The 13,772-nt window shown below is 31.8% G+C and overlaps 1 protein-coding gene across 7 annotated transcripts in view; it reads right to left on the bottom strand.

Moving 5' to 3' along the window:
• The window catches only part of LOC143048417 (transient receptor potential cation channel subfamily A member 1 homolog), a 56,088-nt gene that overhangs the window by 13,556 nt on the left and 28,760 nt on the right, over nt 1-13,772 (bottom strand). For 6 of the 7 annotated variants that reach the window (XM_076222096.1, XM_076222097.1, XM_076222098.1 and 3 more), the window contains 9 exons: nt 9,804-10,004; nt 9,171-9,389; nt 7,316-7,605; nt 6,418-6,604; nt 5,957-6,064; nt 4,275-4,363; nt 3,834-3,980; nt 3,253-3,364; nt 2,860-2,996 (listed from right to left, as the gene is read on the bottom strand). In XM_076222096.1, coding sequence (XP_076078211.1) covers nt 2,860-2,996; nt 3,253-3,364; nt 3,834-3,980; nt 4,275-4,363; nt 5,957-6,064; nt 6,418-6,604; nt 7,316-7,605; nt 9,171-9,389; nt 9,804-10,004 — 1,490 coding nt within the window. Of the gene's footprint in view, nt 1-2,859; nt 2,997-3,252; nt 3,365-3,833; nt 3,981-4,274; nt 4,364-5,956; nt 6,065-6,417; nt 6,605-7,315; nt 7,606-9,170; nt 9,390-9,803; nt 10,005-13,239; nt 13,303-13,772 lie in introns of those variants that run through there. The other variant, XM_076222103.1, reaches the window with a different exon arrangement.

Genomic DNA, 13,772 nt, shown 5'->3' with positions numbered 1-13,772 from the left:
TTTTTTTCACATGTGCAAAGGTAATCACATGTGGTGGCCATATTGGTTTGTTTACAAATTTGTGAAGAAGCCTCTAGAACCATGACCTAAACATAAAGTCTTCAGAAAACATAAACTTTGTGCAATACTATTTTATCAATCATGATTATTTTCATAAATTTAAATTTGATTATTTAAAGAATAAAATTATAACAATTATTATTTTAGATTAGAGATTCTACACAGACCTCCGTTTCTTGATATTTTTTCATTAAATAATCAAGAATTTTCTCAATATACTGCTGAAATTTACCCCAAGGAACTAACTTTAAATAAATCAAATTTATTCGGTAATAACAGTCCTTTTCTGGATTTAGATATTTCGGTTTTAAACAGGAAACTCCACACTAAAATTTACGACAAAAGGGACGATTTTTCGTTCCCTATTGTTAATTTTCCATTTTTAGATGGTGATGTTCCTTTGGCACCATCTAATGGTGTTTATATTTCACAGCTCGTTCGCTATGCCCATGTCTGTTGTGACGTTTTTGATTTTAATGAACGTTATCTATGTATTACTGGTAAATTATTAAACCAGGGATATTGTTACCATAAATTACTTAAAACCTTTACTAAATTTTCCATAGATATAAAGATTTGGTTTTGAAGTTTGGTTGTACATGTAGAAAACTTATTTCAAATAGGAAACAGGAATAGCACATCCTCATTTTTACGGAAATGTTGTTAACCGTGCCCAGAAATTTCGAAATGATCCATGTAAACTTATCGCTCCTTTAAATAAATTTATTCTAAAAGGTTACCAATTCAACACTGTAATAAGATCATTGAATATTATTTTTATTGGTATAAATATTGATTTTGTTATCAGTAAATTAAAAGCAAACTAAATATTACTAGTATGTTATATACATATACACATTCATGGATCTACAATCTGTTGATACCTGTAACTTGCCTCAAGGTCTTGTTTTTCTCTGGCTGTTTACGTCTTTACACTAAATCCATTGGATGTTTGATGTGTACTGATTGATAGTTTAGTCTAAGATGCATGATTTGTTTCATTAGTTGTTATTGGCTTTGAACTAGAAGTCAGATAACTGTGAGTACTCTCAGATCTGTTCCTAGTGTCTTTTTTTGTCGGGATGTACAAGTACCCGGCCAAGTCCACTTGTAGTTTTGTCCATCTGATGAGTTAAGCCTTTTTCAACTGATTTTTATAGTTCGTTCTTATGTTGTACTGTTATACCACTGTCCCAGGTAAGGGGGAGGGTTGGGATCCCACTAACATGTTTAACCCCGCCACATTACTTAAGTATGTGCCTGTCCCAAGTCAGGAGCCTGTAATTCAGTGGTTGTTGTTTGTTTATGTGTTCCATATTTGTTTTTCGTTCATTTTTTTTATATATAAATAAGCCTGTTAGTTTTCTCGTTTGAATTGTTTTACATTGTCTTATCAGGGCCTTTTATAGCTGACTATGCTGTATAGGCTTTGCTCATTGTTGAAGGCCGTCTCTTTTGGATAGTTGTCCCATTGGCTATCATACCACATCTTCTTTTTTATATTTGATCTATTTATAGCCAAATTAGTTTAAATGTGTGAATAAGTAAATAATGGATATTAATTTGTTTACTTAAGGTAGCACAATACAAAGATTTTTTTACTTCCAATCACTAACCTTTAAAATGCTGTAACTTTCTTATGAATGCATAGAAAATAATAAAAGAGTTATATATAGATAGATAAAAGATTAATCTTTTAAATGGTTGCAATATTTTTATTATGCAATCATTATGTAATCCATTATTATGTAATTAGTGGCAAAATCTGGGTCAGTTCACTTGAATGAATTTAGCTCTATCATCTCTTTAACTATACAGAAAATTTTAACGAAATCTTAATCAACACATCATGGGCTTCAAAAGGGTGTCTCAAATTGTCTTTATGGTATTCCATTCTCTCATAAATCTCTAATTAGTGTAAACATCCTAACCACATAAAAGAAGGTAATGTTTGATTAGGTGTAAAATTTGTTCTATACATTCTATCTGAAATCTGAGACACCCTTTTGTAGATAATGGCCATAGGAACAACATATAATAAAATCAACCCTCTAGGGATACCTATGCAGAAGCTAATTTCATTTGAAAGTGGAAATTTGGTGAAAAATATTTTAGACACAGTTAACATTATAATTGGTTACATAATTGTTGCATAATACTAACATTGCATTAATTTGAAAGAGTAATCTGTTAGCTATCCAAAACTACCACTTTTATAAATTTTCAAGCATTATTAAGAAAGTTACAGCATTTTAAAACTTGGGAGTTGGAGTTGTAAAATCTTTGTATTGTGCTACCTTAACAAATAAAGACAAATTATGGATGGAAGATAATAAATATTTCAGGACATTTGATTTATTTTAATAAATATAATATTTAAAAACTGCAAGTGCAAACAAATTTAATCATTACATGATAATCAGCTGATAATTTTTTACGCAAACATGCAAACATCGTGGTGATGTAACTGATAAAAATCTATCCATCAATCCTCCATCCCTTTCACATATTAAGCAAATGTCAGGGTTAGTAACATCTCAGGATTAGATCTACTGATTATTGCAGAATATTCAATGAATATACATTCATCGTCTAATTGAATATATCAGGTAATCGGATATTTTTAGCTGACATTTTGGGTATCTGATTGGCCGGAGTCTACTGTACTTTCCATCATTGTTGATTTACACGAGTACGAAACTTGAAAATTCAATTTAAGTTGAAAATTGTACAGGCTATTTAGCAGTAATTAAAAAATTTAAACAAAAATGCAAATTAATGGATATTTCTAATACTTACACTTTATTGTTATCAATGGCCAAATCTAAGCAGTTATAGCCATCTGAATCACACTGGGTAACATTAGCCTTCCATGTGATCAAAAGTTTCACAACATCAGAATGGCCATAGCGACAGCCAAGATGGAGTGGTGTAGTCTGAAATTAATGATTATATGATATAAATCTAAGAATTGTTCATTTACACTTTTTTTCTTAATAAAAAGCATTTCTACAACAAAAGTATGTTTTTTTTTATTTATATCATACACTTTGTCACTGCAATCAACTGATAAAATTTAACTTCAAAAATTTGCATTTAATATTGTCAAAAAAATGAGGTTAAAAATTTTCAGAAACATGGTTAGGTAGCGGATATTGAAATGACGAAATGCAATTCAATAGTATAATGTACCTTTGTTTTATCCATAGGATCTACTGGAGAATCAGCCTCTAACAGAACTTTAGCTGTCTTAACCCAACCTTTAGCTGCAGCACAATCAAGTGGGGTCCACATACTGCCATTTCTGAAATCAAAGACACATAAAAATATGAGATAACTCACTTAATACAAAAAAATAAAGCAATAAAATTGTTTCAGAAATAACATGTCAATTACTACATACAATATTTCAATGTCTTTAGATCAATTATGATGGGATATTTTTACAAGTATCCCTCCTGAAAAAATAATCTCATAATTCAGATATTTATAATTATTGAAATCATTTGTGGTTTTGTTGAGTGGAAAAATTCATAAAATTTTTGAAGAGAATCCAACACAATACGAAACCCTATCCTGGCAACAACAAAGTAATAATGGAAGGACTGAATAGTCAAAATCATAACATTATCTACAACTTTGTTGTATTGGATATAATCACCTAACTGAGAGCAAGATGTAAAATGGTATCCAATCTGATTTCAAGACAAGTAATCTAAGTTTTAAAACTGGTCAAATACCATTAACATGGTTAAGGTGGTTTAATTCTTTACCTAGCGCTGACATCAGCTCCATTGGTCAACAGCAGATTGGCCACTTTAGAATGTCCACTCAGAGCAGCTAAGTGAAGAGGTGTGTTAGAATTCTCATCTTCGTCATTAGCAGCAGAATGGTCAGCACTTAACAATTCTCTTACACAACTAAAATTTACAAATTAAGAAAATCAAAACATATGGTGAATGTGCTCAAGGGACACAGATGATGTCTTTGCTGGCATGTAACATTATAAAGGAACATAACTCAAGAACGGTAAAATCATCTATTTTCATTGATTGAAAAACAATTTTTTTTTGTAGATGTCTGTTTTTTTTGTGGTTTTGTCAAATTTTGCATACAAGCCAATAGATAATTTGAATACTCATTTTGTGGTTTCACCAATACCCACAAATCCATGAAATTAGTACCCAAATGAAGAATAATGAAATTTTCCTTACTTTGTTCTGCCATTGTCTGCAGCTAAATGTAAAGGAGTCTGTTCTTCTTCATTCTTACTGTCTACATCAGCACCATTCTCTATCAGGATCTATAAATAGAAACATACTAGTTAAGACCCTTATATCTATCAGTATCTATAAATAGAAACATATTTCAGATTCTCATGTCTATTAGGATCTATAAATAGAAACATTCCAATTCAGTATAGGATTAAACACATTTTTTCTAGAGGTTATTGATGTGTAAACCGGGGCGATTAACTCACAATCTGAATAAAAGTCTGAAGGGCTTCTATGTTGAGTTTGTGAGTAAGAGCCCCGGTTTACACATCAATAACCTCTAGAAAAAATGTGTTTAATCCTTATAATTCTTCAGCCAAACATTTGTGATATTTAATAAACATTTGTTTTGTTGATGGCTACTATATATATTTACCATCAAAAGCACAATGGCAAGTCGTAACTAAGGAGTACGCCGCCATCATGACTTTCTAAAAACCATAAATGTCCGATAAATACAACGGAATCTTAAATGAAATAGCACCTACCTCAAAAACTTCATTTTAATTAAATGTTATCCGAATTTGAAGTGTACACGTAACGAAATAATCTTTCCCTTGAAAATTTCCATTTGTACGACGTCATGTTTTGCCATGACGTAAATTCGCCAAATCCTTCATGAAATTTCGCGGAATTTTATCAAATATTATTTTTATACATTTTCGAAGTTTTAGTGCTTTAAATTTATTTCTTTTTTTGTTATGTATGCACTAGAATAGTCACAAATGTTATACAATTGTTTTTGAATCTCAATTTGCTGAAAATCCCGGGATCACTGTAAGCTTGTGTATCGCGCATGAATAGATTAAAAAAGTAGTTTCGGAAACATGGTTTATCAAAGTGTAAACTTAGAGAAATATTCTAAATGACCAATCCAATCTAAGTATTTATAGATATGCAAATCATATAAGAATTATACCTTGATGTCTATATCAATAAGTATCAATAATAGAAACATACTTCTGTAAAATAAATTCAGAAATTTTTCCATGCACTTATTATTGCTATTTTGAAGAATGGACAACAATGTGAGATTAATTAGTGTTATTTATAATTTCAGGATATTATATATTAAATATCAGAAGTGCATTCTTATTTTTCGTATTAAATTAAAAAAAAATACAATTTCAGAACTTACAGTTATTCTGACCTTTATGACTAAGTGTTGGTTTGCTAAGCAACTAATACTAAAATGCCTGAAGAGTTCTAGAAAACTTGCAGCAAAATGTCTAGACTACTCAATTTACCAAAATAGAAAAATCAAATAAAGTTATCTTAAATCTTAAAACATTTTAAAAGACTGACAACTTTTAACATATTTCAGATTTTTATTTACTTGTAAATACCAGTCTTGATTTGTTTTTTCTTGCATGAGTTACACTAGTACTGGTTGAACTGAGGTCAATCAGCTAAATTTTAATGCTTTATAGAATGACAGGTTTTTATTGTGATGTAATAATACTAGAATTGTAACATAGGATATTTAAAGGAGTGCACATGTCTAGTTAACCTTAAATTTCACAATTTTATTTTATTACCTGGCAGTCATTTTGGTAGGGGATCATGATGGAGCCTTAATCAGAAACCAAAACAAGATAAACATATAAAAAAAAAATATTTACCCTTAGAACTTGTAAAAATCCTTTCATGGCAGCAATGTGTAATGGATCATAATCAAATCTGTCTCCAGTGTTGATCATATTACGTACAGCTTTGTACTTCAATAATGCCTGTAAAATAGAAAAAAGTAAATCTATTAATGATTATGAACAATGAATTAATATGCTGGCCTTTATTAATTTTTCTGTTATCTACATCCATTATTGTTTTCAAGGTAATATAAAAATTAACAGTGCAATGACCATGATGACACAATTAGGAATGGTCTTTAAATTTACACATGTTGATATTGTAACTCATGATTCCATGCATCTTGTAGCTTCTATTTAGGAGATAACTGTATTGTTTTTTAAGCTCAGACAGCATCAATTGGTAATTTGAAGGTTGAAAATTAAGTTTACTGGCAACACATTAATTTTGAATATTCCTAAAATGAGTATTTCGGTTAATAATTTCGCCTTACAGATAAAGCTTCTGGTTTATCCTCCTCACACGCCAAGTACACAGCTGTCTTGTCATTCTTCTCAACTGCTTCATAATCAGCTCCTTTTCTTAGAAGTTGATGTATGGTCTCAGCATGGCCATATGTAGCTGCTATCAACAGTGGAGAAAATCCATCTTTGTCTCTATACTCAATAGGAGGCTTTGGTCTAAAAGAAAGATAATAAATCTTTTGCCAAATTTCAACATCTTCTAGATGTTGTTTTTTTAAGACTAGAATATGCTGCTTATGTTTCACTGATGTTTACCAAACATCTCTGTTAGTTCATACAGGAAGAAAAATGTCAATACCTGTAATGGTTCGTTATCTTTTATTTATTGTTTTTTAAATAAATCACAATTAAAAAAAAAACACTTCCCAAGAAGGTCACATTGCATATATGGAAGGAAACTTCATAATAATGGTTTGACCTCTATATTATATCAAAACCACAGCAGCCATGTTTAAAGCTTGAGTATATGAAATATTATTTTTTAACAAATACCATATATTAGGCTGATTGTGGACTATAGGTTCCTGGCCTTGAAGTCACAAAACTTTCGAGTCAGATTTTGTACTCATACTCGAAAATCAACCAATCAAAATATTGAAATTCATGTTTCGAGCATGATTTTTATGCTCCAAGCACTGAGCAAAGTTTTATGACTCAACCCCAGATGAACAGATTTTCAAAAGGAAAAAGCATACGACCATGACCCCAGGTGATAACAATAGTTCAGATAGACTTCTAGTCCAAGATGAGCTAAACAGTCAGTTTGGTCAAAATAGCTTCTATTTGATTTGTGAACTTCATAGATTTAGATTCTTAAACAAGGCTATTTTTAAATATTAATCAAACTCGTATTTTACAATTACATACTGTCTCAAGAAAAACTCTACAATATCTTTGTGATTGTATTGAGCTGCAATGTGTAATGGAGTGGCCATTTCTATGTTTCTGACATCAATACGAGCTCCATAGTCGACTAGCAGCTTCACACTTTTAACATCGCCAGCCTTTGAAGCTAAATGAAGTGGGTACATGTAATTGTCGGCTGGTGTGTTGAGATTTGCTTTCTTCTGTAGACAAAGTTTGACAACCTCATAGTTTCCATTTTCCACAGCCAAATGAAGTGGAGTGTTGTAATCACAATCTCTGTCCGCTAACATCTATAAAAGATTAAGCATTTATGAAATAAATCTGATTTACATGAAAATTTAAACAAGAGCTCTCAAAATGACAGTAAACCGGATTCTTTAACATTTATTTGTGTTCTAGAATTTATCAATATTACAAGGACCAAAACTCCTAATAGGTAAAATTTATGATTATCAATATCAAACTTGACAACAATAACAACATATAAACTAGATAGAAAATGACCCTCTAGCAGGACAAACTGTGTGCCCTTAATGCATAAAGTAAGAAAAAATTACTAAGTCCACCTACCTAGGATTTTGAAAATATCTAAAATAAAATTTTAAAAGGTTTGGTTGAACGGTTCATGAGTAAATGCACGGACACAACCTTTTTTAAACTTTCAAGAACCATAACTCCTGAACAGTAAAAGTCAAAATCGTCATTATTGAACTTGACCTCCATTTTGTTGTCAGTAACAACATATTAAAATTTTAAAAGGTTTGGTTGACTGGTTCATGAGTAAATGCACGGACACGACATTTTTTAAACTTTCAAGAACCGTAACTCCTGAACGGTAAAAGTAAAAATCGTCATTATTGAACTTGACCTCCGTTATGTTGTCAGTAACAACATATTAAAATTTTAAAAGGTTTGGTTCAACGGTTCATGAGTAAATGCACGGACACGACATTTTTTAAACTTTCAAGAACCGTAACTCCTGAACGGTAAAAGTAAAAATCGTCATTATTGAACTTGACCTCCGTTATGTTATCAGTAACAACATATTAAAATTTTAAAAGGTTTGGTTGAACGCTTCATGAGTAAATGCACGGACAACATTTGGTTGCCGCCCGCCCAGCCGCCCGACTGCCCGCCCGCCTGCCCGGCCACCCGCCGTACATCCCCAAATCAATAACCGACATTTTTGACACAAAAATCCGGTTAAAAACAGATGTATTAAAAGTTGAGCAGATTGATGGAGGGAGGGAAGGAGATATATGTCCTCCTGCATTTTGCACCAAATATTTTATTTCATGCTCTTATCTTTTAGAACTTTACCGTTTTTAAGTTATAATTATCTTTAACAAAATGATGTTCCATAAAAAAAAATAAACAAAATTGTTCCATAAAAAAAATTAACAAAAATGTGTCTACAGTAAATAAACTCATCATACATGTAGATACCAGGACTAAAGTTAGTATATACGCCAGACGCGCGTTTCGTCTACAAAAGACTCATCAGTGACGCTTGAATCCGAAAAAGTTAAAAAGGAACAGATGCCTCACTCTCACTATTGTTTTCTCTGTTCAGTGGACCAAGAAATTAGGTTCAAGACTCTTATTCGGCACAAGTTTAAAAGTTAGAGACCATATCATAGGGAACATGTTACAAGCTGATTGAACTTCAATTTCATCAAAAACTACCTTGACCAAAACTATAACCTGAAGCTGGACAGATGGACTAAAAGACAAAAGAACAAACAAATGGATGCACAGTCTGAAAAAATATAATGACTCTCTAATATCATAAGTGGGGCATAAAAAGAAAACACCTTTAATTCAAATGTATAAAATACAAATTAAACATATTTACATCAGCAACTGATACCCAACTTCCTCTGGATTCAGCAGCTTCAAACAAAACTTTAACAATTTCAACTGTTCCTTCTGTGGTTGCACAATGCAAGGGTGTTAACTTTTCATTGTCCTGACATCGTAACTCACATCCAGCTTCCAATAACATACTGCATATAGACTCCTGGTTGTGGGTAGCTGCCATGTGGATAGGTCTCATTCCCTGTTTATCTTGAGCCTTAAATAGAATGGCATAAACATGATAAATATTGTGATGTTTACTTGGTGACGATAGACTTATTATTAACATTTAGCTGAATTTGCTTCCAGACTACAAATGTAAAGAACAATTTTAATTTTAATTATGCGGTTGCTTTTCTGTTCAAAATATACTCATCTTTTTTCAAAAGAATAACTAGTGTTGTGATATTATATTTTAGTATGGGTTATCACAAATCACATGATCAGAGAAATGTTCAATAAAAAGTGGACAAATATATCTTTATCATATTTATTGCAGCAGTAGTCAGGTGAAAATACTATAATAATCTCTATTCAGAAACTATCATTATATATATATGTTGGAAGATTCAATACATTGATCTAGGGAACCTTTAAAATAACTGGGTTTTCTTTCGTAAATATAAATTACCTCTAAGTTTATACCAGGTAAAGCTAACAACTCCTTAGCAACAATTTCATTGCCTCTCATAGCAGCATAATGAAGTGGAGTCTGACCATATCTGTCCTCTATGTTAATCTTGGCATTACTTTTTATCAGGAAATTGCACACACTCTTGGAGAAATCATCTGCAGACTCAATGTGTCGCATCGGTAACTCGCTTTCAGAAGGCTAAAATAACCAAAATATATATTTGTACATTTTTAGAAAATTCACTGATAAGCGAGTCCGATAACATCATAAAGCATATATAACATTATTAATTATATGGATTATTAAATGCTATGACTTTGAAATCATTCTTGAACTGACTTCCATAGTCAAAAGTAATGTTTAAAAATAATATTATAACAGTTCATCTGGAAGCTTTTTTTAACCAAATGTTTTTGACAATATTCATTGGGCATAAATGCCTAATTGCAGTAATTTTGAACATTAATTTGTCCTTCATTAGCTTGTAGCTGGCAATGTTTATATCACCATGAGGCCCTACTCCAAACTAGAGGCTCTAAAGAGCCTGTGTCGCTCACCTTGGTCTATGTGAATACTAAACAAAGGACACAGATGGATTCAAGACAAAATTGTGGTTTGGTGATGGTGATGTGTTTGTAGATCTTACTTTACTGAACATTCTTGCTGCTTACAATTATCTCTATCTATAATGAACTTGACCCAGTAGTTACAGTGGAAAATGTTGGTAAAATTTTACAAATTTTGTGAAAATTGTTAAAAAAAATGACTATATAAAGGGCAATAACTCCTTAGGGGTCAATTGACCATTTTGGTCAAGTTGACTTCTTTTTAGGTCTTACTTTGCTGTACATTATTGCTGTTTACAGTTTATCTCTATCTATAATAATATTCAAGATAATAACCAAAAACAGCAAAATTTCCTTAAAATTACCAATTCAGGGGCAGCAACCCAACAACAGGTTGTCTGATTCATTTGAAAATTTCAGGGCAGATAGATCTTGACCCGATAATTTTTTTTACCCATGTCAGATTTGCTCTAAATGCTTTGGTTTTTGAGTTATAAGCCAAAAACTGCATTTTACCCCTATGTTCTATTTTTAGGCGTGGCGGCCATCTTGGTTAGTTGGCCAAGTCACCGGACACATTTTTTAAACTAGATACACCAATGATGATTGTGGCCAAATCTGGATTAATTTGGCCCAGTAGTTTCAGAGGAGAAGATTTTTGTAAAAGATTACTAAGATTTACGAAAAATGGTTAAAAATTGACTATAAAGGGCAATAACTCCTAAATAGGTCAACTGACCATTTTGGTCATGTTGACTTATTTGTAAATCTTACTTTGCTGAACATTATTGCTGTTTACAGTTTATCTCTATCTATAATAATATTCAAGATAATAACCAAAAACAGCAAAATTTCCTTAAAATTACCAATTCAGGGACAGCAACCCAACAACAGGTTGTCTGATTCATCTGAAAATTTCAGGGCAGATAGATTTTGACCTGATGAACAATTTTATCCATGTCAGATTTGCTCTAAATGCTTTGGTTTTTGAGTTATAAGCAAAAAACTGCATTTTACCCCCATGTTCTATTTTTAGCCATGGCGGCCATCTTGGTTGGTTGACCGGGTCACCGGACACATTTTTAAAACTAGATACCCCAATGATGATTGTGGCCATGTTTGGTTTAATTTGGCCCAGTAGTTTCAGAGGAGAAGATTTTTCTAAAAGATGACTAAGATTTACGAAAAATGGTTAAAAATTGACTATAAAGGGCAATAACTCCTAAATAGGTCAACTGACCATTTTGGTCATGTTGACTTATTTGTAAATCTTACTTTGCTGAACATTATTGCTGTTTACAGTTTATCTCTATCTATAATAATATTCAAGATAATAACCAAAAACAGCAAAATTTCCTTAAAATTACCAATTCAGGGACAGCAACCCAACAACAGGTTGTCTGATTCATCTGAAAATTTCAGGGCAGATAGATTTTGACCTGATGAACAATTTTATCCATGTCAGATTTGCTCTAAATGCTTTGGTTTTTGAGTTATAAGCAAAAAACTGCATTTTACCCCCATGTTCTATTTTTAGCCATGGCGGCCATCTTGGTTGGTTGACCGGGTCACCGGACACATTTTTAAAACTAGATACCCCAATGATGATTGTGGCCATGTTTGGTTTAATTTGGCCCAGTAGTTTCAGAGGAGAAGATTTTTCTAAAAGATGACTAAGATTTACGAAAAATGGTTAAAAATTGACTATAAAGGGCAATAACTCCTAAATAGGTCAACTGACCATTTTGGTCATGTTGACTTATTTGTAAATCTTACTTTGCTGAACATTATTGCTGTTTACAGTTTATCTCTATCTATAATAATATTCAAGATAATAACCAAAAACAGCAAAATTTCCTTAAAATTAGGTATTCAGGGGGAGCAACCCAACAACGGGTTGTCTGATTCATCTGAAAATTTCAGGGCAGATAGATCTTGACCTGATAAACAATTTTACCCCATGTCAGATTTGCTCTAAATGCTTTGGTTTTTGAGTTATAAGCCAAAAACTGTATTTTACCCCTATGTTCTATTTTTAGCCATGGCGGCCATCTTGGTTGGTAGGCAGGGTCACGCCACACATTTTTTAAACTAGATACCCCAATGATGATTGTGGCCAAGTTTGGTTTAATTTGGCCCAGCAGTTTCAGAGGAGAAGATTTTTGTAAAAGTTAACGACGACGGACGACGACGGACGACAGACGACGGACGACGACGCCGGACGCAAAGTGATGGGAAAAGCTCACTTGGCCCTTCGGGCCAGGTGAGCTAATAAAAAGGAAATTAACAATCAAATACATATTTTATTATCTCAAATAAATCAAAAGACATTCATGAAAATGTGAAAATCCTTTCAAGTACAAGTTTGATATAAACTATAAACATGATAAACATGAATGAAATGCATTGTTTGTTGTAAAAAGTTATCAAATTATATAAAATTTTAACGCATTTCAAATTTGTGGAAATGTGAAAATTTGGTCAAAACATAATGAACAATCCATGAAGATTCTGTTTCTTCTCCATAAAATCTGGTGTGAGGTATAAATTATTTGTTAATTTACAAATTTGTCAACAAATTACATTTCAGCTGACATCAATTTATTACAGATGTTAGTATGTAAACAGATGTGATAAAACTGTAGTTATATATTATTATTGGGAATATCAAAGCAAAGCAAATTTTCACTTCTAAACATACATGGGAAAAACAAAGGAATAGACAAGTGTCCACTTTAAATGTACAGTAATAAGAATAACTCTGCTTCTGTAACACTGTTGACATAAATATATTATCCATCTGTTAAATGTAATCAAATAGTGAAATTTAAAACAAATCTGTGACTTTAGATATCACAAAGTCTTACTGGTACTGGAATGTTTCTCATTGATGCTTGACTGCCAGTTTTTCCATAATACTAAATAGTATGATACAAGAGTGATAAGATTTTGTCATACAAGTTATAACAACACAATCAATGTTTGCATATATTATTACCAATATGTACTTCTATTTAAGAACTAACTGTATTTCTATTTATATATTTGCTGATGTCAATCATTGATTTTAATGTTTCAAATTCATTTTTTCTGAAACAGGTTTGTTACCTCTGAGATATAAAAAGACATTGTGTATGAAGTTCATTAAATTGTATGAGGCAAACTAAGGAAAAAGTGGACACAAAAAAAAAAACTTCCAATTTTTTAATTATAAAGGAGCATAACTCTAGAAGGGTAAATTAATCATTACTAAAATCCAACTCTATCTGGGAGATTTGATTCTAAGCATTTAGTTTTATAAATTATGGATGAGTCAATCTAATGTAAGAGTGCCGAAACATTAAATTGGTGGACATACAGTCAAGCTGGGGTAACACTTAATGATCCCCTCAGATGCAAC

Source organism: Mytilus galloprovincialis, chromosome 10, assembly GCF_965363235.1.
Source record: "Mytilus galloprovincialis chromosome 10, xbMytGall1.hap1.1, whole genome shotgun sequence".
NCBI classification, from domain to species: Eukaryota; Metazoa; Mollusca; class Bivalvia; order Mytilida; family Mytilidae; genus Mytilus; species Mytilus galloprovincialis.
This window is presented reverse-complemented; position numbering and strand designations above follow the sequence as displayed.